Source organism: Drosophila busckii, chromosome 3R, assembly GCF_011750605.1.
Source record: "Drosophila busckii strain San Diego stock center, stock number 13000-0081.31 chromosome 3R, ASM1175060v1, whole genome shotgun sequence".
In the NCBI taxonomy this organism is placed as follows: domain Eukaryota; kingdom Metazoa; phylum Arthropoda; class Insecta; order Diptera; family Drosophilidae; genus Drosophila; species Drosophila busckii.
This window is the reverse complement of record NC_046607.1, coordinates 9119720-9146044: the sequence shown is the minus strand read 5'-3', so window position 1 is coordinate 9146044 and position 26325 is coordinate 9119720. Positions and strand designations below refer to the sequence as shown.

The following is a 26325-nucleotide window of genomic DNA, read 5'->3' as shown; positions in this document are numbered from 1 at the left end:
AGTGGCATGGCCAACAAGTATACTTAAGATTGTTTCATATGGAAATGTTATCAAACTAAACTACACTCCGCAAACAAATATGTTGTATAAATAGTAAATACCATTGTGATTATTTAAAAAAGGCTTACAACTTCAACGTGTGACATTAGCGTTGTTTTATTTTTTGTGTGCAGGGCAAAGTTTAATTTTATATTTGTTTGCTTCTGTGTCTGCCAAAACGAGAATGAAACTGAAATTTATCAAAGTGGTGCTTTTTAGCTAATTAATTTATTGCGAGATATCAAAATTGAACGTAATTTTATTTTTATTTAGTTCTGCAAATCAATCAATAGTGCTGGGTAGTAAATATATTATCATTTCCAAGCTATGCTGATATGCTATATAGCTGTGTGCCAAGTATATAAGAGCGCAAACCATTTGATTTGGATTTTAATACAATTAAGCTTACATACAGTAAATACTATAAAATTCAAATGATTGCTGATATGTGTTTATTCAGTATATGCCTATAATGACATTTCAGTTAGTAAGCCCCCTTGATGAGTTATTCGCAATAGCTTTTGTAAACTGGTTGATCATGTTCTTAGGAGCATCAGCTTAATGATCATCTTAACTTGAAATAAATTATTATTCCAGTTCCACTTCAATTGCCTTGTCGGCCAGTGTTGGACTGCAGCACCTCGTTACAGTTTATCAGGCGATTGCTGAGAATGAAAGTAGCAAATCGATCATTAAATTCATATATAAATACAGTAAACATTCGCTTATCATAAAAGTCCTTAACTCAATGCAGCAAGCAAATCAAATTTTCAATTTGTTATGGTGACTCAGAGTCGTTTGTCGGCAACTGAGTTTGAGTTGGGATTTCCGTTAACCATTTAAACTTAGGCACGTTTCAACGCCCGCTCACCTGTTTGACTGCAATCTGAATATGTTGCGTGGCACGGCTTCCACATTGGAGTTGAGGCACAACAGCTTGCTGCCATTAATGGAGCTGTAGGCGTCAAGTAGAGCAGCATTAGCCGGCGAATGTTGCTGCTGATGGCGTTGATGTATTTTGGCGAATTGCTCAGCTAAAAAAGGGCTTTCCATATAAGTACGTAATTATATGTGATTAGTTAATGTTAGCTTACCCAATATGCAGCTAAAGGTGGGGCCAATGGTGCTATTAACAGTGCGCTCCGCAATGCCGCCAATTATAAGGTCAACGTCGCTCCAGTTTTTGTAAACGCTCTTGAGCTTGTCTACGAGCTAGCATTTTATGAATGAAATTAAACCTTGCAGATAACTCTAATCTATGCGCTTACCTCTCTGGGTATATAGGTCTCGTAGTCAGACCAACTATCGATTGTTGTATTGCTGCAAATTTGTAGATACTTGTAGTAAGGCTGTAGGCCATGATCGCGACCTCTTTGTATGTCGAATGCCAAGACGTCGGCATGAGTTGGTTTCGTCTTTTCATGCCACACAATCTGCAAAGGCTTGGGAGTCAGCTCAAGGTACTTGGCTTTGGCATATGAAATACTTACTGCACCCACATAGGAGGCGTCCATTTTCATGGCGCGCTCATGTATGAGACTCTTCAAGATTTCGTTTAGTTTATTTTTCGTATACTCCAGCTGGGGCTTGTAGATTTCATCCTCGAGCTCAAATAAATTGGTAAGTGGCAGCACATTGCTTAAAAGTGAAGCTAATATAGCTATAAATTATATGAAAGGCTACCGAATCCGCTTACTTGCTTGCTCGTGCTGACTGCACCTCATTGTCAGCCAGATTATGCAGCACATTTGGCAGCATTGATAAATAGAAGCGTATGGCGGCAACGCCAACTTCGTTTGACACCTCTGCAGCTTGCTCTGCGCTCTTTGTGGCATGCACCTCGGCGGCAAGCTCTGCACCCAGCACCTCTGTTAGCCATTCATCCATAATGATGCGTCTATAGATGTCAATGTTAATGGACTTGGCTGCGTGAAAGAGTTTCTCATCATCCCAGCTCTTATGGCGTGCCGCCAGCTCAGCCGCAATGCGATTATGATTGCGCATAAAAATTGTGTACGCTAGTATTGAGTAGGGATTGTTGTTGACACGTGAGTCTCCAGCTGCAAAGCAAGTTGTGGCATTTTCACTGCTGCCCCATGCACAGAAGCTATGTCCGTCCTCGCTTGTAGCCAAGGGCAGCAAGTCACCATTCGAGGTGGACTTCAGTGTGCCCTTGTTCAATGTGCGCATCTTGAGCGCAGCAGCTGCTGTAAAGCCATAAAGCTGCGACAAGTCCAAGAAGCCTGTAGCTTGATTCAGCTGCAATCAGAATGCACAATTAATGTTGGCCATTGAGCCAATCAATCAACTCACCTGTTCAGCAGCACCGAAGTTGCAGTTTTGGCCCACAGCTAATGCGCTTCTAACATAGTTCAGGCAGTTGGGAAAGCCGTATTTGTCCTTTGAGAGTATTGGCGCACACAGTGGATGATTAAAACGTGGCTGCAAGTTATTCTGATTACGATTACAGCACTCAATCGGCGCACCATTGCCTAATGAAAGAAACTTTTAGCATTGCATTTATGTTTGCTCGGTTTATCTTTTCATACTCATTGATTGTGATACCGGCTTGCTTAGATCGTGCTCCACAAATTGTGCGAACTGCACTAGCACCAGATTTAAATTACGATTGTCATTGGTATTGGTGTTGCTTCTTGCCTTGGCCGCTGCCTCCTCACGGCGATCGTATAAAGCCATGCTAATGGACCAAGCAGCAGGCACATCGTTCTCGCCAAACATCTAAGCCCAATAATTTTTGTATTTAATTAAGCAACTCCTTGTCCACTTACCTCATGAAAACCATCCTTGTAATGGCGTGGAAGAAGACGTCTGAATGCGTGATGTCCATGGCGCTCACTGTGCAACAATTTGTCGCATTCAGCGTGCAGTGTGCAATCCGGAAGTGATTTGTTCTCCAAGAATGCGCGACAGTCATCATCGTTAATGCCATGTGAGACGCATTTGCTGTTGTACACAAAGAGTGTAGCTTTGAGAATCTTTAGAGCCACATCACTGTCCAGTCGGGACTTCTCATTTGGTAGTGTATCCAACAACTGAATGTGTGAGATGCTGCCATTCTGGATAAATATATTTTTTAGTCTTATAATTCGAATATTAAGAGTTCAAGCTTAAGGTGAAATATTGAACAACAATTACCTGCACTGTTATGTCCGATCTTAAAAGGTTTTCCTCAAGTCTAAAAAAATTAAACAGTGAGTACTACAAAGTGATAATTTAAGCAATTAATCAATCAAACCTTCTTTGTCTATTGATTGACTCTATGCCAGAGTCTACAAAGTCTTTCCATTGAGACGGAGATATGTCATTAAGATATGATATCACTTCCTCCTTTGGAGCAACGCGCGCTGTAAGTAAATTTATAAAATTTATATAATTTTAAAATAGTTGCATTTGTAAATTTCCATATGCTAATTCAAAAAATTCAAGAAACAATTAATTTGCTGTCAACTTAATCAAATAAATTAAACTGAAGCTCATGAATGATGATGCTGTTATTTTTTATTTTATGACATTACATGCATGTAAATAGCATAGTATTTATCAAAATCAAATATACAAATGTGTAAGCAGACAATAGAAACATTTGTGCACAAACTATGATCACTGGTTCCTGCATGTTCTGTTTAAATTGTCTACATTATTACATTTACGAGTAAATTTTGCACTTACGCTGTGGGAACTCGAGCTTATTGGCCTTAATGATCCCGAATGCTGACACTGTTATGACAACAGCGATCAGAAAAATATTGACCTTTTGACCCATTTAAAAGTTTTTTTTGTATTATTTTTCAAAAACAATAAGTTTTCCGTGAAAACAATTCTAAAATAACGAGCTCTGTACCGGTCGCGCACAATTCTATGGAGGGTTTTAAGTCACGTCGTTGATAAGAAAAGTTAATTGCGCTTCAGGTATGATAAGCTAAAACCCAAGCAGGTCAGTCCAAGCGATCGAGCGATACATTCTCGACTGATCCAGTAGAAATCACAACAACGCGAGCTCAGGTCTGACGCTATCAGCAGAATAAACTCGAGCTCATTTACAGGCAAGCAGAGAAGCGCTAACTGCACCTCCAAAGAGAACAAATAATGCGAAACATGTTGACTAAAGCCGTACTTTGACATACTCTTTTAGAATAGTTATGTATTTTCAAATTATTGAGTTAAATTTGTATATACTTGAATCTATTTGAAATTGAGCAGACTTCAATAAAATCGTATTTTACATTTTTTAAAGAGTATTTTATGAATATGAGCAGAAATAAAATATATGTAGATTCTGTAAGCTCTTGTTCATACAAACAAATAACTCAATTGGCTTTATTACGCACATTTCGCTGTATTTATGTGTATCCGTTTATTTGTTGTCTTTGATATGTAAATACACCGACTTTGGTATATCTGCCTTTACAGCGTATATTTACATGTTTATTTGTGTATAAGAGAAAAATCAATTTGTGAAGTCTCTCTTTGTTTAAAGTCGATACTTTGTTAAAACGATGCGTGACTTTTTTAAGGTTCGTCGAAATTACTCATGTAAATAAGTAAGCTCTAAAAATAAAAATTTTCATGTGCCACAACGCATTAACATGCTTATTTAACAAACATCGGTATAAGTACGCGGAACTTGTTTTGCTTGCTTACCTTAAAAGTAAAGTAATAGTACGACAAGCTTGTTAACCTTATATTAAAATTATCAATATTACATTTATGAAATCATTTATTAAAATGAGGAACTTTGAATTGTCTCTTTATGTGTCAGCGATATTTGAATAATTTAACATTTTGAATATTTCGCGCCAATTGTCATTGCTCAAACATTGGATCTCTCACTTGCATCTATTGGACAATATGCTGCTCTGCTCACACAATTTTATTTGTATTGTGAATAATATGTGCTAAATTCGTTGTTGCCCTTTAACTGCCCTATCAGAAGGACTAATTATTAAGAGTCAAAGAAGTTGTCTATATTTAATTCGCATATTGACGAATACAATTGACAAAGCAATATTATACCACAGTGATGCCAACTTTGGTTGGAATTAAGAGAATGCCACAATGCCGAAACAAGCTAAAATGTCGGCCAAGAGCAACGCTGACTTGACGGGAAAAAAAGCTGGTTTGACAACACAGATGAGTAATATTGCACAGAATCTGTTATCAATAATTTGCGTGAAACTCTTGATAAGTTATTTGTAAAACTAAACGCGAACTTACGGCACACATATTGTACTTAAATATAACAATAAATGCGTGTATTTCACTCAAGTTAGCGTTGGTGAACGTGTGCATGCTTTAGTATGTCGGAGCGTGAACAACTGAGAAACATAAATGAGAAAATCGATTTGATTGAGCCCAGCACGGGAAAATTGTTTTTCGAACACAAAACGGAGCTTGTGTTTATCAAACCTCGCTTGATGCCACTAAAGTCACAGGCGCTAGAGAGTCTGGAGGAGATGCACCGGGAAACCGCGCGACAATTGCAACAAAAACGCACAAAACGCAACAATCCAAAGAACGCAGCAGACACACAGCAGGACGCCGCCTAGACTACGGCTTATTGTTATTAGCGCAAAAAAACAGTTTATTTAAGATGGCCTACTTGCTGACATTTACCATTTTCGCCGCTTTATTTCTGGCCAGCGTGTTTCTCTATCGCTATGGCAACATTCCACGTCAGCATATCCTTGTCACGCTGTCTGTGCTAACAGCCTGGTGTTTTTCATTTCTCATCGTATTCACCATACCGCTGGATGTGACATCGGTGAGTCTTGCAAAGAATAAAAATGAGATCGTTTTAATTCGTGTATTCTTATTTGCAGACTCTCTATCGACAATGTGTTATGGAGCACCAACCAATTGCGTCTACTGACAGCAACGTAACCACAATTGTAAATTTATTAGCAGTGCCGCAAGAGTGCCAAGAGCCTTGGGGCATGCTTCCGGAGAATGTGCTACGCAATTTGTGGCGTATAATCTACTGGAGCTCGCAGTTTCTAACCTGGTTGATTATGCCTCTGATGCAGTCGTATCTAAAGGCAGGAGACTTCACCATCAAAGGCAAATTGAAGTCGGCACTTATTGAGAATGCAATTTACTATGGCTCCTATCTGTTTATCTGTGGCGTGCTGCTCATCTATATAGCCGCCAAGGGCATATCATTAGACTGGCAGAAACTAAAGGCAATCGCCTCGTCGGCCTCTAATACTTGGGGCTTATTTCTGCTAGTGCTGCTGCTGGGATATGCGCTTGTGGAGGTGCCACGTTCGTTGTGGAACAATGCTAAGCCGGGATTTACGTTGCAATATGCTTACTTTAAGGCGGCCAAGCTGAGCACGGATAAGGCAGAGGCAGAGGAGCATGTGGACGACGTGCTAGAGTCGCTGCAGTGCATCAGTCGAGCTGTTCCCAATAATCACGTGCTGCGTCCCTGCGTGGAGACTATTCTTCGCAAAGTGCCTATAGAGCTGCAAGAGCGCGCTAGTCGCAATTTTGCACGAAGCGGCGGCAATGGACTGGGTGGCACTACTTCAACCATTGTGCCCTCGGAGAAAGCGCTGGTGCGCATACACAAGCAAGTGATCAAATCACTGCAAACTCTGCAGCGCACCGAGGCGCTCTGGAGCGTACAGGTGAACGTAGTGCTGCATTTGGAGGATGTGGCACGCAATATACACTCAGCTGAGCATCGCTTTAAAACGGAGTTTCCACGTCAACGTTCGCAGTTCGAGAGAATCTTTTACAGCGCTACCGTGCAATGGTATTGGGAGTGCCTGCTGAGGTCGCCTTTTCTTAAAGCTCTCTGCGTACTCACTGCCACCATGTCGGCAATGGTGGTTTGGAGTGAGCTTACCTTCTTCAGCAGTCATCCAGTGCTCTCCATTTTTGCTAATGTCATCAATGTGGCCAAGCACAGCTACGACTTTTTCACCATTGAGTTGTTCTCAATGATTGTGTTGCTGTATTTCTTTTACTGCACGTATTCCACAATATTACGCATACGCTTTTTAAATCTCTACTATTTGGCGCCCCATCATCAAACCAATGAACACAGCTTGATCTTTAGTGGCATGCTGCTTTGCCGTCTCACACCGCCCATGTGTCTCAACTTTCTGGGTCTTATACATATGGATTCTCACATAATACAGGAGGTAAGTCACTAAAACTTATAAAAAGCAAGTACTAAATGATTTAATTTCAATAGCGCATTATGGAAACGGATTACACACAAATTATGGGTCACATGGATGTCATTGGTATTATCTCGAACGGCTTCAATATCTACTTCCCCATGTGCATGCTGGCCTTTTGTTTAGCTACCTGGTTCAGTCTGGGCAGCCGAGCACTAAATGCCTTGGGCTTTCAGCAATTTTTGCAGCATGAAACGATTGCCACAGAGTTGGTGCAAGAAGGCAAGGACTTAATAGCGCGTGAGAAGCGACGACGCCAGCGTGCTGAGGAGGCTATGAGTAGACGTCGTGACTTCACACGCGGCGAAACGCTTCCAAGCCAAGATTATTTGGGTAAATACCGTAGCACAGGCGGTGCTGGCGGCAACACAGCTGGTTTCAATGGCAATCGCACACCGGCTGATGGATTGCTTCGGGACGGCGATGTGGGCTATGATTATGCAGCAGTTTCCTCATCATCAGCACTGGGTGTACCACGTTCTTTGTCGGAGGAGATAAACGATCGGTTTGGCGTCAGTGCTCAAATGCAAGTTGGCTTCCGGGTGCCCAACGAGCAAGAGGAGGCAGAAAACGAGAGACGTATAGTGGGAGCACCGCCAAGAGGACTCTTCGATGATGTCTAGAGCTCGAAAGAAGTATTCTAATTACAATTAGTATACATATGTATCTCTATAATATCTCAACTGTTGTTTTGGTTTAACATAATTTTAATTTATTCTTTTAAGTCTCGTCGCTGCTGTTCCTGTCACAAATAAATATATGTACATGTATATGCCTTAGACACATTGATGAAAACAAATATGTCAGCAATAATGCGCAATAACTCATGCGAATTGATGTTCACTATTCCATTAACTTGACGTTTGCTCTTGTGCACCGTCTGTTCTCATAATTTGCTTTACTTCCATCCGTTTCCGTTGGTGCATTGGGTGCTTTAAAGTGGCTTTGGTCCCGCAGTTCCCATATTGGATGAATTTTTATACGCTTGCGACCACGCATGCAACCTATACGAGAAGAGACCGGTGTGTCTGCCCAATTGGTCGACATGCTTTTGCCAACTAATTGTCATGCCCATGACAATTGCCAACTAATTTGACAGCTAGGGTTGCTGTTAGCCCGTTATGTTTGAAGCAACATACACAGAAAACTTTTGAGTTTGTATAGCAACTATATTTGTATAGCAACTATATTTTCTTTGATATGTATACTATTCAGCAGCATCAAAGAGTGGGCATAACTAATGTAACAATCACGTAACAAATAATTACATAAAACAGGCAATGTCGGTCATTTGTTTCTTCAATTCGGCATTGGGTAGGTGTTCAAGTTACGGTTCTTGTCTCGCTAGTGTATGTGGATGCAGTAGTTAGTGTGTTAGGCAGGCTCGGGGGTTTTATTATTCATCGCCACCGCCCTCTTCATCCTCGTCGAATTCACCTTCTTCATCGGCAGTGGCTTCTTGGTATTGCTGATACTCAGACACCAAGTCATTCATGTTGCTCTCAGCTTCGGTAAACTCCATTTCGTCCATGCCCTCGCCGGTGTACCAATGCAAGAAAGCCTTGCGACGGAACATGGCCGTGAACTGCTCCGACACACGCTTAAACAGTTCCTGTATAGCCGTAGAGTTGCCAATAAAGGTGGCCGACATCTTTAGACCACGAGGTGGGATATCGCACACGGCTGTCTTGCAGTTGTTCGGAATCCATTCGACAAAGAAGCTGCTGTTCTTGTTTTGTATATTCAGCATTTGTTCGTCGACCTCCTTCATGGACATGCGACCACGGAAGATGGCTGCAACAGTGAGGTAGCGTCCGTGTCTTGGATCACAGGCGGCCATCATGTTCTTAGCATCGAACATCTGCTGTGTGAGCTCGGGCACTGTCAGAGCGCGATATTGCTGCGAGCCACGCGAGGTGAGTGGTGCAAATCCTGGCATAAAGAAGTGCAAACGTGGGAAGGGCACCATGTTGACAGCCAGCTTGCGCAGATCTGCATTCAGCTGGCCAGGGAAGCGCAGACAAGTGGTTACACCCGACATGGTGGCGGATACCAAATGGTTCAAATCACCATAAGTGGGGGTTGTGAGCTTTAGTGTGCGGAAGCAAATATCGTACAGGGCTTCGTTGTCAATGCAGTAGGTCTCATCGGTGTTCTCCACTAGCTGATGGACGCTTAGGGTGGCATTGTACGGCTCGACCACAGTATCTGACACTTTGGGTGAGGGCACCACAGAGAAGGTATTCATAATACGATCCGGGTACTCCTCGCGAATCTTTGATATGAGCAAGGTACCCATTCCGGAGCCAGTGCCACCACCCAGCGAGTGGGTCAGCTGGAAGCCCTGTTAGGTTTTACGGCATTGGACTAACAGCAATATATAATTAGTAGCGATGCACATTTACCTGCAAGCAGTCACAGCCTTCCGATTCCTTGCGTACTACGTCTAGCACAGAATCCACAAGCTCGGCTCCTTCAGTGTAGTGACCCTTTGCCCAATTGTTGCCAGCACCAGACTGGCCAAAAACAAAGTTATCGGGGCGAAAGATTTGGCCAAAAGCGCCAGAGCGCACCGAGTCCATGGTGCCCGGCTCCAGATCGACCAAAATAGCACGTGGTACATATTTGGCGCCGGTGGCTTCATTATAATAGACATTGATGCGCTCCAACTGCAGATCACTATCGCCATAATATGTTCCCGTGGCGTCGATGCAGTGCTCGTCCGATATAACTTCCCAGAATTTGCCTCCAATTTGGTTGCCACACTGGCCAGCCTGAATGTGCACAATTTCACGCATAGTTACGACTTAAATGTACGATCTGGTGTAATATAATTTAAATTTTTTACGTATTGTTTTATTTACGTAAAATTTATTATTCCCCTTTTGCTATGCCTGCACCGCTGCCGAGTCGAAGTTGGAATGAGACTGAACTAAAATTAAAAATGCTAATGTTGAGCTAGACTACTTCGCCTCAAATAGATTTGACACATTTCATATTTTTTATGATTTCGAATTTTATTCCGTTTTTACTACACACATAAGTATATTTTAGAGTAAAATATTAGGCGCAGTTATGCATTAATAAAGTAAAGAATCTGGGAGTTTGGGAGAAGACGAGCTCTGGTATTATGTGAGCTACAATTTATATATAAATTCTCATATTTAAAATAATCATAAACAATATATATCACCGCTTATATTACGAGGGTAAAATGACAAGTATGAGCTTTGTGTATGTGTAACAACCATCAAGTATTTTGGGTGGTTGATTTATCTAAGTGGGTACTAAGTTTTGGCAACGCTTTGTATCACGAGTGTGTGAGATTTTTGATCGTGTACTAATCGTAAGTGTAATTAGACGGAAGCACGCTTTATGCAAATAGGGCTCTCTACTATGTCTTCTGGCTCTAGCATTTCCTCATCAACAAAAATAACAGGATCAATAAATAAAACCGGATAATCAAACAAAACCTCATCAACAAAAATATCATTCTGATGATTATGACAGCGCGTTCCATCCATACAGGTACAAGGACAATTGGAAGCTCTCTCATCATTTTCTGTAATACAGTAGTGTTCCAATAGCTTGCCATTATCATCAAAGGCGAGAGCCTGGTTAATAATTGCTTGATGCTGTGCCTCCTCCTCATCACGCTTAGCATCCTCAGCTTGCCTGCAATACACAATTCATGCATTAGTTTTTTTTAACTATGCTTAACATATCGTACTTACATTGTCATGAAACGCAGTACCAACAAATTAATGCTAGCGGCCACAACGGCCAATCCGAAGAGTATAAATACCAAGCTTAATGCTACGTATCCGGGTTTGCTGGTTAGCGCCTGGTCATTCTGCAGCGCCACATAGTCTCCAAAGCCAATTGTTGTCAGCGTCACAAAGCAGTAATAGAAGCTATCAAAATAGCTCCAGCCCTCATAGCGAGAGAACACTGCTGCTCCTGTTGTAATAATTATTGATGATAGCATGCCCGTGGCCAACATCAGGTTCATTTCGGTGGCATCAGTAGACTTCGCACCACTAGCTCGCTTTGCACGTCGAATGATCACTGAGGCCACCTTGTTCAAACGCTCACCAATCGACTGGAACATAACCAGCCCAAGAGGAATTCCTACCTATAATTTAAAGAGTATATAAGCAATAATTTCTGGTTGCAATGGGTTTAAAAAGGAGCTTTCTTTAAAATTAGGATCGATCATACCATCGCATAAAACATTGTAAACAATTTTCCGGCTACAGTGGTGGGAGTGGAGTGTCCATAGCCTAAAAAAGTTATTTTTAAGCAAGAGAAATACTGGGGATTAATGGAGGTTTCCTTTAAGTGTATAGCAAAGTTTTACTTCATATTAAAATACTCACAAAAAGTATAGCTACATTGGGCCTATTTTCAGAACTCTCCATAAAATAGGCCCATTAATTGTAAAATTTCTAGAACATTTTTTGAGATATTTACCAATCATTGCCAGAACAACAGTGGCAAAATAAAATGCACCGGCGAATTTCCATTGTGGTCCAGCTTTGTGTGGTTTGTTCTCGATTATTACTATTTCGATCATCCGGTAGTCTTCGGCACTCACATTGTATTTTGTTACAAAATTGTTCTTCACCGCTACGATATGAAAACAAAATATTTGATGCGAGTTCCAATATAGTTAATAAATTTCCTTAACCAATAGAGCCACATAAAATGGAAAGCTTCAAACAAAAGTCAAGTTAAGATTGATTTATCTAAAGAAGAATGTTTGGTTGATACTAAATAAAGTGTCTAAATTATAAATACTACTTTGCCGAGGATAAATAAATGTTTTTTGAATAAGTGTTTGATGTGTAGAAGAGCATGAAGAGCAGACATGTGAGTGGACTGATGTGCATTTGGTTCTTGCCGGGGATATATATTGAAAATATATATTTGTACCTTGCAAAAATTCCCAACGCTTCGCTTCAGTAGCTGATTCAAGCGAGTCGAAGACTGCCGCTCCGATGAGCAAATAGGTAAATGTGCATACTACCAAGGACAACGTTCTAACATTTTGCCGCTTCATGATGCAATGGACAACAAATTCGAAAACTGTACCGCGTAATTCTCAATTAGCATTAAAATACACCAATTAATGCTGCAAGAAACTTAACGGTCAATTTCTTCCAAGCGTGCGAAAGCCTTAAGCATTTGTTGCATGTGTGGATAAGGGACACTGTTAAAATCGATAAGGCTGCGAACGAGAACGCAGCATCCACAATTTTCTACTTCTGAGCGCCTGATTTACGAGCAGTTGTCTATATACAAGTAATAATAAGAGCTCAGACTGATGTTAGCATTTCTGCCAGTTTAATATGTTGGATTTATCCTATACAGCTGCAATTTAATTTTGCAAAATAGCGAAAAAACCGTTTCTTTTTACAGGCCAATTGATAACTCAGATAGGGTTGTCAGCTTGCATTTCTAAAACAGAGTGGCAGCTCCGCAGAGTTTTCATGCCTATCGACGTGCTATCGTTATCTGTTTCGCTTTGCATTTGTTTATAAAAAAAAGAAGACAACGCAAGCCGTTCAAAAGTTTAAATAGCTGTGCCTGCAGCACTTTAACTGAATTGGTGACAATCGATGCTAAAGTAATATAGACATGTTGCGTATACGACGACGCTTCGCGCTAATTATTTGCTGCGGCTGTTTAATTATTTTCCTCAGCCTATACATTATATTAAATTTTGCAGCGCCGGCTGCAAATTCTAAAAAGGTAACGTGTATATGCATACATACACAAGTATGTGTGAAATAATGGATTTGGTTTGTAATTCGCTGATGTGTACAATATGCTAATGCTTGCTTAAATATATTTTAATAGCCAACTTTTAGCGGATTTGAGCAAAAATTGCAACAACTCAAAGATGGATTGCAAGAACGCGGACAGAAGGTGCGAAATATGCGCGAGGGCATAGCCAAGAGATTGGCAAAGGATAAAGCGCAGCTAAACAGAAATCAACTGATTGAGATTGACAATGGCGTATGCATGGATGTGCATCAGGTGCCAGAAGTGGACGTTCAAATGTTGCAGCTCTATGATCAAATGTCCTTTGCCGATGTGGATGGGGGTGTGTGGAAGCAAGGCTGGAACATTAAATACGATCCGCTACAGTACAATAATCATCACAGACTGCATGTGTTTGTTGTGCCGCACTCGCACAATGATCCTGGCTGGATACAAACCTTTGAGGACTATTATAATACTGGTAAAGAGAGCAGTGAACATGACAAACCTTTTAAAGAAATTAAAATATACCATGCTTTGCCATTAGCATTATCAATGCTTATCAGCAATTTTTAGCCCTGAATTTCTAATTAATTTGCAATGCTTTCATTGTTTTTTTATTTGCTTTAACAGAGACAAAGCATATATTATCAAATGCGTTGCGTCATCTTACCGAGAACCCAGATATGAAATTCATTTGGGCAGAAATCTCATATTTTGCGCGCTTCTATGAAGACTTGGGCGAGCACAAGAAGCAACAAATGAAATTGTAAGCAGAAATATTTAATGTTTCAATCGGTGTAAATTAATGTTTAACTCTACCGCAGAATTGTCAAAAAAGGGCAACTGGAATTTGTTACTGGTGGCTGGGTTATGCCGGATGAGGCGAACTCTCATTGGCGCAACGTGTTGCTGCAGTTAACCGAAGGCCAAACCTGGCTAAAGCAGCATCTAAATGTAACTCCAATATCCTCCTGGTCCATTGATCCGTTTGGGCACAGTCCCAGCTTGCCGTACATACTACAGAAGAGCGGCTTCCAGAATCTCTTGATACAGCGCACGCATTATGCAGTAAAGAAGGAGCTAGCACTGCAGCGTCAGCTAGAATTTCACTGGCGACAGTTGTGGGATATACGCGGCAGTACTTCGCTGTTTACGCACATGATGCCCTTTTACTCATATGATATACCGCACACCTGTGGCCCGGATCCCAAGGTGTGCTGTCAATTTGATTTCAAACGTATGAACGGATACGGGCTGAACTGTCCCTGGCGTGTGCCGCCGCGTCCTATAGACGATAATAATGTGAATGCCATGTCTGAGTTGCTGGTGGATCAGTGGAAAAAGAAAGCTGAGCTATATCGCACGAATGTATTGCTAGTGCCGTTGGGCGATGATTTTCGTTATAAGCAAAACACCGAGTGGGACGTACAGCGTGTAAATTATGAGAAGCTATTCGAGCATATCAATGCACATTCAAAGTTCAATGTGGAGGCACAATTTGGCACTTTGCAGCAGTACTTTGATGCAGTTCATCGCGCAGCGGATATACAATTCCCAACTCTGAGTGGCGACTTTTTCACTTATGCAGATCGCGCCGATAACTACTGGAGTGGCTACTATACTTCACGTCCATATCATAAGCGCATGGATCGCGTGCTCATGCATTATGTGCGAGCTGCAGAAATGTTACACGCTTGGCCAACCTGGGATACAAGCTTCAGTCGTCGACTTGAGCAAGCACGCCAGGATTTGTCGCTCTTTCAGCATCACGATGGCATCACGGGCACCGCCAAAACGCATGTGGTGCAGGACTATGAGCGGCGCATGGTGGAGGCACTCAAAGCCTGCCAATTTGTCATGCAACAGGCTGTATATAAGCTACTCACTAAGCCCACACTCTACAGTCCGGACTATAACTTTCATTATTTCACATTGGACGACTCGCGTTGGCCTGGCGTTGGTGTGGAGGAGAGCCGCACCACCATCATACTCGGCGAGGAGCTGCCTACCAAGCATGTGGTGCTGCACAACACGTTGCCACATTGGCGTGAGCAGCTAGTGGACTTTTATGTCTCCAGTCCTTCTGTGGGCGTTACAGACCTGGCTGGCAATGCAATCGAGGCACAAGTGTCTCCTGTCTGGACCTGGCATCATGACACGCTCAGCAAAACTGTCAACCCACAAGGCTCCACCACAAAATATCGCATTATCTTTAATGCGCGTGTGCCACCCATGGGTCTGACCACTTATGTGCTCTCAATCTCTGACTCGAAGCCTGCGTAAGTAATGAAAATAAGTCAATTTTTATGTTAAAGTACGAAATACGAGTCTGTATTTGTTACGTATTTGGTTTAGGCGTTGCTAATTTGATTTAAGCGGTTTATCGTATGAAAGTTTTTCATACATATTTTCTGATTTCTTGTTAGTATATATATTTATCTTATTTTTTGCAGACACACCAGCTATGCTACAAATATGATACTTAACAGCAATCCAGTCACTCTGAACTTGGGTGCGTATCCACATGAAGTCAAGTTTGCTGATCACCGGGAGTTCTCGCTGCGTGTAGGCAAAGGACCAACGCTGGCATTCTCTGAGCAAGGCATGCTGAAGTCGGTGCAGCTGAAGCCAGAGAGTCCTCATGCGCCAGTGCATCTGAAGTTCCTCAAGTATGGCACTCGCACGCATGGCGATAAATCGGGCGCATATTTGTTTCTGCCCAATGGCCCTGCACTGCCCTTGACAGCAGCAGGTCCAACGCCTATTGTGCTTATAAGCGAGGGAAAGCTGGAGTCCTTCGCTAGCGTTGGCCTGCCCCATGTGGTGCATCAGACCATACTACGCAGCGATGGCAGTGCGCCCGAAATACGTAATATCGTTGACATAGGCTTGACTGATAATACGGAGATTGTTATGCGACTGCAGACCCATATAGACAGCGGTGACATTTTCTACACAGACCTCAATGGGTTGCAAGTGATTAAGCGACGACGTTTGGAGAAGCTGCCGCTGCAGGCCAACTATTATCCAGTGCCATCGGCTATATTTATTGAGGACGCCGACTTGCGCTTGACTATGCTCACTGGACAGCCTTTGGGTGGCTCCTCGCTGGCTGCGGGCGAAATTGAAATAATGCAAGATCGCCGTCTGGCTAGCGATGATCAACGTGGCCTTGGACAGGGCGTGCTGGACAACAAGCCAGTGCTGCATACCTATCGCTTGGTGCTGGAGAAGATTGTGGGCTGTGCGCGCCCATCGGAAGCGCATCCTGGCAGCTATTTGACTAGAGCTGCGCACAAAGCTTCGCAGGCGCTGCTGGATCCATTCGACAAGTTCATATACGCTGAAAATGAATGGACAGGTGTACAGGCGCAGTACGGTAGCGATCATATGGTGGCCAATGAAGACCTGGATGTAGTTACAGTGCGTCGTCTGTCCAAATATACGTCTAAGACACAAAGAGTTGGCTGCGTGCTGCATCGCACACAGCTTCTTCAGTGCGGCAATGAGTTGCCAGCGGATAAGGTAAGCTACTTATTCAAAATAGCAGTTTGTGAATGTTGCTAATAACTTTAATTCTTACAGTTTAATGCGTGCAACTTACTGCCTGAAGCTGCTGCCCAATCTGATGTGAGCTGTCATCGCACGACGCTTACATTCCTACAGCAACTGGAAGAGTTCAGACAGCAGAAGGCTGCGCCTTTGTGCCCCATGGACACAGCTGCCTATGTAATAAGCTACAGCACGGACAATGACATCGAGAGCTGAATTTCAGCTTAACTGCAAAAGCAATAGCAAAAGATATTCAGCATAATTGACAAAGCAAACTAAACTGCACGCGAAATTGTTTATTTGACGTACTTTAATACTAACCAAACCCCATATGACATACGTATGCGAATCTCAGTTACGTAAACCTATATGTTTGTAATTAATTTAATTGTTATTGAATATCTCACCGAGCACCACTAGCACAGGGAATTTTGATTTTATTATTTTCGTGTCCTTAATTTTGTTTTAGTGTGATACTTGTAGAATCTCTTGCGATTTAAAGCAATCATACATGTAACCGTAACCTAATGATATTGCAATATTGTCTAGAACTTTAATCTTTTATAAGATAAGTGATAAATCGCAACTGCAATTCGAATTATGTGTAATAACAATATTATTGGACCCGTTCAAACTGTGACAGAATAAAAACTCGAATTAGATTTAACTAGCGTTCGATGAATGGGTTCAGTTAGTATTGTTCATTTTAGCGCTATTCAAATAAAACTATTAATAAGTGTAAATGCTAAAAAGCAACTGATTATCTTGAACATGACTTGGGAGTTTTGGGGCGTTACTTTTAGTATTGACAGGCATAAAGTCCAGTCATTGTTAAGTCGGCTGATTATCAGTGACTTGACAGCAACATACATATATGGAGTTGGTTCGATTTGCATCTTATCAGCATTTTTCTAGTTGGAAGATGAGAGTGCAACTGAAGACGTGAACGTGCAACGCGTGCTCTGTTTGGAAAATGCACAGTGGGTATTCTTATTAAATCCAACTTGAGCACACAGTGGTTGTGAGCGAACGAAACAGCGCCACACAAAGAGAGAGAGAGAGAGAGAGAGAGAGAGAGAGCGGGAGAGCGAGAGTGGAGCGCTGGGCAATGAAAGCAAAATTTTATCTCACAGATACATTTACACAATGTGCGCTCTCTCGTTGGCGCTCTCGCTTGCTTGTATTTGTGTATTTGTATTTGTGTCAACCACTGACTCTGACTAACCATCGGAATTCGAAGTTCTGTACGGAAATCTCAGCTGCTACAAGAGAGCGCAATAGAGAGAGAGAGACAGAGAGCCAGAGAGTGAGAGAACCAAGCACGACAAAACAATTTCAGATACGCCAAGCACATTCAGTGTCCAGTCCAGTTCAGTTGAGTTCAGTCAGAGTCAGAGCGTCGTCATCAGTGAGTTTTGTTTATATGCTAAATACATATGTATATTTAAAAGCAAGCCAAATGTTAAAGAAATAGGCACAAAGAGTGCTACTGCTGCTGTTACAACAATAAGAAAACAATCAATAAAATACAAATAACCATGCACAGTTGCATAAAATGTCAAAAGAAATTCTAAAAAGTGGCACACAAGGTGCAGCAACAATGTAAAAAGAACTTCAAATCGTATATATCGTATCTAATCGAGAATTCTTTTGATTATAAAGAGTGTTATAAATTGCTAGCGCATAATCAACGAGATACAGATGTTGTTGCCATTGCTATTGTTGCTATTGTTGTTGTTGTTGTTGTTAAATTCAAATACATAGAGGACTTACGTACATATATATGTATATATATAGTACGAACAGTATTTAATTAAATAATGCACACACGCGCTTAACATACATATACTTGAACATTTAATTATATTTGTGAGCACATTCAGATACATATACATATGTATCTAAGCTCTATGTGCACGGGTGTGTGTGTGTGAGTGTATATATGTGTGTGTGTGTGTGTATATGTTAAAGCGTGGTTGTGTGTTTATGCGTCGCACGTTAGTTTCTTCTACGTTCTTTGTGCCGTCTTCTAAGTTTTTGTTGCTGTGTGCGCGTATCTGTGAGATTCGTATTTATTTCTTTTATATGTACGTACGCCTGTGTATGCGTGTGTGTGTGTGTGCGCGCTTTTTGTGAACTACGTTTTGTTTCAATGCCAAAAAGTATCTATGTATGCCTTGGCATGAGCGCTTGCTTGCTCGCTCTTTGCCTTTGCCTTTGCCTGTCATGCTGGTTACATAAATACTGACACCCAAGCACACTCACACACAAACACACATATAGCAAAAGCTATAGAAACACACACATACGGACGCTTGTGTGCGTGTGTGTGTGTTTACGAAATTCATAATGCGCTAGTTTTAAAGGTGGCGTTGGTCAGTGTGACAAAATTTAATTAGCACTATAAATCTAATCGCAAACACGCACACACACACACACACACATATATGTGCATCTTCCAATAGGAATTCACCTATTGGAAGCAGCTGGTCTAACAGCAATAGAGCATCGTATGGCAACCGCAATAATCAAGAAACATGTGTTAATTATCGGCAACGGCAGAACCGACTTTAGCTTTAGCTCGGCTCATTCCAATGGTCAAATGTCAGTCGAAAAGTAAAGTAAAGCGCTAGCACACAGGAGAACACAACTAAATTAAAATGCTCTGAAGCTGAGTGAACGAACAAACGAAAAATTTAAATCAACGACGTCATAAAAAAGTGTGTCAAAAGCACACACACACAGACACGCATACATATAAGGCAACGTGCACGTGTATGCGTGAGCTAGCAGCGACTAAGCTTTTTCTACCATTCACAGAGTCAGTGGCTCTCACTCTCTGTTTCATTCCATCTTATTCTCTTCTCGCTGCAATAGAAATTGATAAAGCGCAGCGAGCAGCACAGCGCGTATACATAATTTATATATTATTTAAATATTTTTCGTTTGTTTGCCCCAACGAGTTTTTCTCGTTATTTTCCCGAACTCACAGCAGCAACAACAAATCAAAAATTTCATGTTTGTCAGCTGGGTACGCCGCACGCCCTCCCCCCATACAACCCCCCTTGGCTCTATGACAAACGCGCAGCATTCTTCGCTATAAGTAACTGAGCAGCTTTGTGCGATTGAAGTATTTTTTATTATGTCATAAACGAATTTTGTTTGGCATTCAATAGAAGTTCAATTTGCTCTCAAGGCAAACGTGGCGTATGGACGACAACACATACGATATAACTTTTGTTGGCGTTCGCATAAAAAGCTCTTTTATAGGGGCACAGGAAATGCAAAAGTTGCCCCAAAACTGTCATCGCCAGTGTGTGCTCTTACATATTATGTACACGTGCCTCTGTGTGTATGTGTGTGTGTGTGTGTGAGTGTGCAGCAATTTTCCGAGGTTTGCATGAAAACCTAGTGCCCTAATAACGGCACACGCAGTGCGAGAGAGGCACATAGCGAGAGTGAGAGAGAGAGAGCAAGTAAAAAAGAGAGTGCAAGAACACACAAAGAGTGAGAGCGTGGCAGAGAGAGAAAAAGAGAGTGACTGTTTGAGAGCTAAGAGCAAGCTAAATAAATTGAATAGTAACAAAATGTTACATCAAATGAATTATATTTATGTTTATTTTAAAAACAAAGTGCATGTCAGAGTGTTAATAAATATAAAATAAAACAAAAGCAAGAGAGAGAGAATGTGTAAGGAAATGCGCGCGAAGCCAAATGTCAAGTAGTCACTTACAACAGATACACACACACACACACACACACGTAGATAAAAATCTGATCAGACGAGCACGTGTACGTGGCAGATGTATGCACGTTGCACATAGCTTACATATACATACACACACATACATGTGAATTGATGTAACATTCTCGTTGAGAGAGAGAGAGAGAGAGCGCGCAGCTTTTGCTGCAGTACAATATGCGACTTGAGTTTACCCATGTGCCATTTATTTTGTAGGCTAGTGCAGTGAGTGGGAAGCTTGCTTTAAAATAATGTGTGCAATTTGCTTAAACAAATCATTGAATGCGAGTGTGAATGGTCGAACGCCACCTACACTGACTGCTAACAGTACCTGCGCCGCTCGCGTGCTCTCTCTCGAGAGAGCGAAAGAGTAGTCCCGAAGCCAGTTGCTGCTCATTGCGCAGGCCCCAGCAGTCGACAGTCGAGCACTAGAGTCAGCAGCAGCAGCAGCAGCAGCAACAGAACTTTTTTGCATTAGAATCAAACGTGAGACGAAGACGAGCACGCAAAGACACCGCGTGACGCATACGCAAATCGAAAGCTAAAGCGTACATAGCACATATAACTAAGTACTATATATATTTAATTAAAATTAAACAACAAGCAGATACGTAATTATATGCAAGTGCAAAGCGAATTGCATTCAATGCGATACGAGATCGATAGCAGAACTCTAAAGTTGCAAATACACGTGAGCTGATGCACTTGCCTGCACTCAATTAATGTTAATGAATGCCGTTAATTGCCACGTCTAAGTGTGAGAGTGTGCGTGAGTTAAAAACAAACACAATATGTTCAAGATTTGACAACAACATCAACAATAACAACAACAACAGCAGCAGCAACAACAGAGAGCTACAACAATAACAACAACAACAATTACAATTACAATTTAACAGCGTCGTCATCTAACTAATAAGAATATTCCCGTGCATCGTTTAAACAATATATGTGGTGTATATATAACTAAACAAATCTAAATTATACAGAAGTGTAAACACTTATAACTAATACATACATACTGAAAGGCAAAAATCTAGGCAAACCAAGCCAACAACTACTAATAATATATATATAATACTATATAGTAGTTCCAACCCGCACTCAATTAATTACAGCTGTATGCACGACTCCTTGCAAAAAGGTGAATATATTATATATACCATATATACATATATACTAAACTAAAAGCTACAAATCTATCTGTAAGAACTACTATAATATTTTTATAATTTATGTTGAATTTATTTTCGTCCAAGACTCGATTCTCTCTCTCAGCGTCTCAAAGTTTTACTTGTGTAGAATTTCATAATCAAATGAAATGAATATAGTACTATATAGAATACTTGGGAAGCAGCGATCTCAGCTAATCAAAATCAGTCACGACTCAGCTGAGCTGAGTTGAGCTGAGCAGCAGCTCTCGCTCTTTGGCTCTCTTGCTCTATCTAGTAGTTCTGCTTGTTAGTCTAATCATTCATTTACTCGTTTAAAAGCCCGACCCTCGACACTTGATTCTACATTTTGTTGCTTTAGTTGTAGTTGTTATTGTCAAATGCAAATAGGCATTAAATTGTCCGCTGTCTGTCGCTTCGTTTCATTTGCATAGCCCCCACAAAGCGCTCAACCCCCAACGTTGCTGCCCGTTCAATTGAGCGACCCGTTGCGCAATTTACATGTGTGTGTGTGTGTGTGTGTGTGTGTGTGTGTGTATGTGGGTTAAACTGCCGCTGCACTGGCAAACACAACACACTACACTAGACTACACAACAAAGCCCAGCTTAGCCGCCCAGCTAAAGCAAAAGCAAGCCAGAGAAATTTCTAAAACAAAAAGCAACTGTGAGTCGAGTAATGAAACGAGTTAAGGTTTATGTAAACAAGCAATGCACACAACAACAAATTTCAGGCAAAAGGCACGAAACGGCTGTTAACCTATTTGGCATAATCGCGGCTGCGACAACAACAACAACAACAACAACAACAAGAGAAACAACTGGAGATTCCAACTCTCAGTCGTGTGTCTTGTTGATTTTGTGGGCTGTTGTTTGCCGACAGTTGAAGAATCTTCAAGTGATACGGAAATAGTTGCAAGCCTAACAAAAGTTAGCTAGATAATTTCAGTATCTATTTTGTTATTAATTGCCGCACTGCAATGACCTTGCCAATCAAATGTCAGCATTATACAATAAAACTAATTTGCTAATTGCTACTGCAGCAATCAACTAATCAGTTAAAATATATATGTATACTAAAAAATGCATTTAAAATATTTGTTGATAGAATCTTTGCACGCTCAGTTGGAAATTCACATGGCTCTCTCTCTCTCAGTTCTATATGTAACACATGCTGATTTTTACCTTTGCTGCTGCCAAGAATTGTTGCCACCTTAGCTGCTGCTCAGCTGCAATGTCGCTCTCTCGCTCGTAAGTAGGGCAATTTTTAATTAAAATGCCCAAAAGCATTAAGCTCAAATATGTTTGTGTGTTATTTACAGGTGTATATCATAAATGATTTAGTTGAATTTGCAAATTCCGTTTGGCCGCAGCAGCAGCAGCTCGACTTTACTTATGTTGCTGGTGCCGCTGCCGCCAGCTGTGCTTAATTGTGTGGCAGCTGTTTGCCAAGAGGGCTAATGGGGCGGCTAAACAGCAGCATTCAATTTGCCCCAGAATAGTTGCATACAGATATAGATATAGATACAGCTACAGTTGTAGTTACATATATTGAAATGCTTGTGCGCTTTCGATTAAATCGTGTGGGTGTTAAGCTATAATAAGTACAATATATATAGTTAGTTCTGAAGTTAAGCATAAGTCGTTAAGTGCTGGCGCTGTAATTAAAATAAATTTAAGCTTTGTCGCTTGTAGCTTGCTGCTGGGTTATTTACCTGCTCAGTTAAAGGAGCAACTTTAGCTACTGGCTTGCCACACAACCCACATGCCACACTCAATTAGTTCGGTCTTGTTGCTTGTTGCAAACTCATTTATGGATAATTCATAGACGCACCTTTTATTTTGTGCCAGCCAGCTCAGTATCCAGCGCCTCCACCTGCCACCTGCCAATAGGCAGCAACAACAATGTGCAGCAAACGAGTAGTTAACTCCCCCAATGCCCCTGCCACTGCCCCTGCCCCAAGCCGCATGCAGCACCAAGCATTGACTAGAGCGACCCAGCGACATAGTTTTGTGCTTTGCTCGATTCGCCACAGTAATTTGCATACAGTGTAGACACTCACCCACACCCACTGTACACACACACACACACACACACACATGTCTGACTCGCACTGTCGCTGGCGTCGCTCGTTTGGCCTAATTGTGCGCTTTTGATTTTGTTTTTCATGACGCAAAGCAGCAACGGCCCTAACGTTGTCGCTTTAACCCAACTCCTCTCTTTATCTCTCTCTCTCTCTCTCTCTCTCTCTCTCTTATTCTGCTCATGCCATTCCAGCTGACATTCCTTTGCACGCGCGCGCTCTCCTGCTCTCTCTGACTGTTGTCTTCTCGCTCTTTAGTTCTCTATCTTTCATTCATACACTTGGTTCAGTTGGATTTTTGCTTGCTGCAGCATTTTAAATTTGCCATTGCATATTTCTCGCACCTTGAATATTTTGTTGTTTTTTTTTTTGATTGAGTTCTTGTTTAAAAATCTTTTTTTTTTTTGTTTAATGCGCGCGTTTTTTATTGGCATTGACTATAAAGTTGCTTTGGTGCACATATGCTTATATTTGTTGTTGGCTTACAAATTATTTTTAAAATTATTACGTATGCTAACCTTCACCCATTTACGTTTGGACTACGACTACATAAATGTTCTGCTGCTGCTGCTTCTTCTTCTTCTTCTGCTGATTGACTTACAAGCCCAAATTGCTGTGTTTAAATTTTTAGATATTTGTCTATTTTCGTATGCGCAATGTGGGCGTCTTTCTATGTTTGTATGTGTGTGTGTGTGTGTGTCATAATTATAGACCGCACATGTTGCGTTTTGTTTATGGCGTTGCGTATACGCAACGTGCTCGCAACTTCATTATGCAACACATAATCAGCGTCTAATGTAAAATTCTAATTTGTGTGTCTTTTTTTTTTTTTGGTTCGTTCTCTCGCTCTGCTCATTAATAATTATAACATGACGGCTCCAAAACAGCTGATGACGCTCCTGTGTCTCGTTCCGCAAAATACGTGTAGGCCAGGGCATATTATATTAATAACACGCACACAAACACACACACACACGCACATTGGTATTGACATATAACACACAAAAGAGCTCTGAGACGAGTCAACGCAATCTAAAGTCCAAATCCAGCAGCAGCCTCAGGCAGTCAAGCAGCCAAAGCCAAAGCCGCTTACTTCACGCGTTTTTTTGTTGCTGCTCGGTGCTCTGCTGTAAGCGAGAGAACCCACAAAAAACAACAACAACAACAACATACACAATGGCAACAACAGCAAATGTTACTCAACAACAGCAGCAGCAAACATGCCGCAGTCTCAGACATAAATTATGTGCATAAAAGGAAAGAGGAGCCCGAGCCTGGGCCTGCCAAACAGGCAAAAGGCAAATGGGTCTGCTGCAGTGGTTGGTGGGCGGCTGGGTGGTTGGGTGGGTGGCTACTTAGCTTTGGTTGAATAGACGTCGACGCATTGATGCCACACTGACAGTGTAAATATTTATAAAATATATAAACTCTGCTGAGAGCGCAGAAAAGTTCACATAATTTTGATGCTTAGGCTACTCGAGAGTACAAGTGGGTGGGTGGATGGGTAGGTAGGTCGGGTCGGTTGCGGGTCAGTAGTGCGAGTGGGTGCTGGTAATTTTATATCGCGTGCCTTCGTTTATTGATTTTCGCTTTCATTTTTCATGTGGCATGCAAAAGTTACCAACTAACAAGAAAATACACAGCAAGAAAAACAAAAATAACTGCTTACATATGCGAGTTCAGTACATGGCAAAGCAAACATCAGAGAGAGAGAGGCAGAGGCAGAGGCAGAGGCAGAGGCAGAGAAGTAAAGTGAGCGAGCTTAAAATACATTTGAACAAAGCACGTGCCTACGATTGCCCCTTGGGCAACTCATTTCGCATCCTTATTCAAGCTTGTATTTGGCGCCTGGTTAAATATGCGCTGCTGTGTTTACCTTTTGTAAGCAAATGTCCTTGCCAGCGGCGGCAGTGCTTAAAGTCACATCAGCCGCTCGACTCGACTCGACACGAATAAATGCTCAACGAAAAAAAACTTGCTAATCACCCCAGTGTCCTGCACACACACACAAGCACACACATACGTGTGTAGCAAGCCCCATTTGTAGCTTATGACATTTGCGCTTTTGTTGTGCATGCTCGTTGTCTACTTCCGTTAATGCCACCTATAGTAGTTAGCTCCCCCCCTAACCACCCCCAGAGCTCCCACCACGCTCGTCAGCAGTCCAGTCCAGTCCAAATACAAATACATTGTTAATTTAACTCTGCTCCATTTACATTTGTTACTACTTTCGCCGAGTTTCGAGTTTTGTTGCTATTTGTGTTTTTATTGTGGTCGCTTTAGAATAACTATATTTCGTTATCGGGCAACCGGTGCGCCCTGCCACTGCCACTGCCACTCTGGCACAATTATGAATTTGGGGCAATTGCTTGACGTTTGGTCGGTCAGTTGGGGGCTTTGATATGATGAGTCGCAAAGGACTCGAAAATTCAAAGCACAGTCATAATGAGGGTTTGCATTGAATAGTTTTCAGCCTAAGTCATTCTCAGTTTTGAATCTGCATAAATGATTCAGTCGATATTAGAACTGAATTTAAGTAATTGCCATAACTGTTTCGTCTTATTTCCTATACAACTTTGTCCTTTATAGCTTGCAGCTGTTATTATTACAGCTTATTAGGCAGTAGCCATTCATATTAGTCCTAAGCAATTTTATCCTTTTCTTTTTTGTATGATATGTGCGAAAATAGGGTCAATTGGCAACAGATTATTTGACACGGAGTAAAATTATATTACAAAATTTGCATAGTTAATTCTTTGGCA

At 41.5% G+C, this 26325-nt stretch overlaps 7 protein-coding genes across 11 annotated transcripts in view; 4 read left to right on the top strand and 3 right to left on the bottom strand.

Annotated features, from left to right (window-relative positions):
* Nucleotides 1–474: 474 nt before the first annotated feature.
* LOC108603916 (chorion peroxidase) lies at nt 475–4043 on the bottom strand. Its single transcript, XM_017993102.1, has 12 exons — nt 3730–4043; nt 3296–3404; nt 3196–3235; nt 2829–3116; nt 2589–2778; nt 2353–2531; nt 1736–2298; nt 1530–1677; nt 1308–1472; nt 1134–1251; nt 911–1073; nt 475–704 (listed from the first exon to the last, which is right to left on the bottom strand). The coding sequence occupies exons 1-12, from the start codon at nt 3821–3823 to the stop codon at nt 644–646; spliced, it is 2118 nt and encodes a 705-aa protein (XP_017848591.1). The 5' UTR covers nt 3824–4043; the 3' UTR covers nt 475–643.
* Nucleotides 4044–5083: 1040 nt separating this feature from the next.
* Nucleotides 5084–5615, top strand: LOC108603706. The gene has a single exon (XM_017992746.1). It carries the CDS (start codon nt 5358–5360, stop codon nt 5604–5606), a length of 249 nt encoding a protein of 82 aa, XP_017848235.1. The 5' UTR covers nt 5084–5357; the 3' UTR covers nt 5607–5615.
* Nucleotides 5616–5626: 11 nt separating this feature from the next.
* LOC108603704 (LMBR1 domain-containing protein 2 homolog) lies at nt 5627–8082 on the top strand. The gene is made up of 3 exons (XM_017992744.2): nt 5627–5821; nt 5880–7208; nt 7262–8082. Exons 1-3 carry the CDS (start codon nt 5651–5653, stop codon nt 7868–7870), a joined length of 2109 nt encoding a protein of 702 aa, XP_017848233.1. The 5' UTR covers nt 5627–5650; the 3' UTR covers nt 7871–8082.
* A 313-nt stretch (nt 8083–8395) lies between these two features.
* On the bottom strand, nt 8396–10165 carry LOC108603705 (tubulin beta-2 chain). The gene is made up of 2 exons (XM_017992745.1): nt 9653–10165; nt 8396–9591 (listed from the first exon to the last, which is right to left on the bottom strand). The coding sequence occupies exons 1-2, from the start codon at nt 10043–10045 to the stop codon at nt 8644–8646; spliced, it is 1341 nt and encodes a 446-aa protein (XP_017848234.1). The 5' UTR covers nt 10046–10165; the 3' UTR covers nt 8396–8643.
* A 92-nt stretch (nt 10166–10257) lies between these two features.
* Nucleotides 10258–12670, bottom strand: LOC108601958 (two pore potassium channel protein sup-9). 2 transcript variants are annotated; one of them, XM_017989944.1, is made up of 6 exons: nt 12398–12670; nt 12183–12335; nt 11721–11876; nt 11469–11530; nt 10982–11382; nt 10258–10922 (listed from the first exon to the last, which is right to left on the bottom strand). In XM_017989944.1, the coding sequence occupies exons 1-6, from the start codon at nt 12441–12443 to the stop codon at nt 10604–10606; spliced, it is 1137 nt and encodes a 378-aa protein (XP_017845433.1). In that variant the 5' UTR covers nt 12444–12670; the 3' UTR covers nt 10258–10603. The 2 variants fall into 2 exon arrangements, with proteins under 2 accessions (XP_017845433.1, XP_017845434.1); XM_017989945.1 differs by having other exon boundaries at nt 12183–12670.
* Nucleotides 12671–12795: 125 nt separating this feature from the next.
* Nucleotides 12796–17308, top strand: LOC108604563 (alpha-mannosidase 2). The gene is made up of 6 exons (XM_017994092.1): nt 12796–13001; nt 13110–13494; nt 13647–13782; nt 13841–15295; nt 15470–16541; nt 16602–17308. The coding sequence occupies exons 1-6, from the start codon at nt 12888–12890 to the stop codon at nt 16782–16784; spliced, it is 3345 nt and encodes a 1114-aa protein (XP_017849581.1). The 5' UTR covers nt 12796–12887; the 3' UTR covers nt 16785–17308.
* Nucleotides 17309–17938: 630 nt separating this feature from the next.
* The window catches only part of LOC108601873 (RNA-binding protein Nova-1), a 28318-nt gene continuing 19931 nt past the window's right edge, over nt 17939–26325 (top strand). For 2 of the 4 annotated variants that reach the window (XM_017989842.1, XM_017989843.2), the window contains exon 1: nt 20913–21454. Coding sequence is in view for 1 of the 4 variants with exons in the window: in XM_017989843.2 (XP_017845332.1) it covers nt 21433–21454 (22 nt within the window). In the remaining 3 variants the exon portion in view is untranslated. Of the gene's footprint in view, nt 17977–20910; nt 21455–26325 lie in introns of those variants that run through there. The other 2 variants (XM_017989840.1, XM_017989839.2) reach the window with 2 other exon arrangements.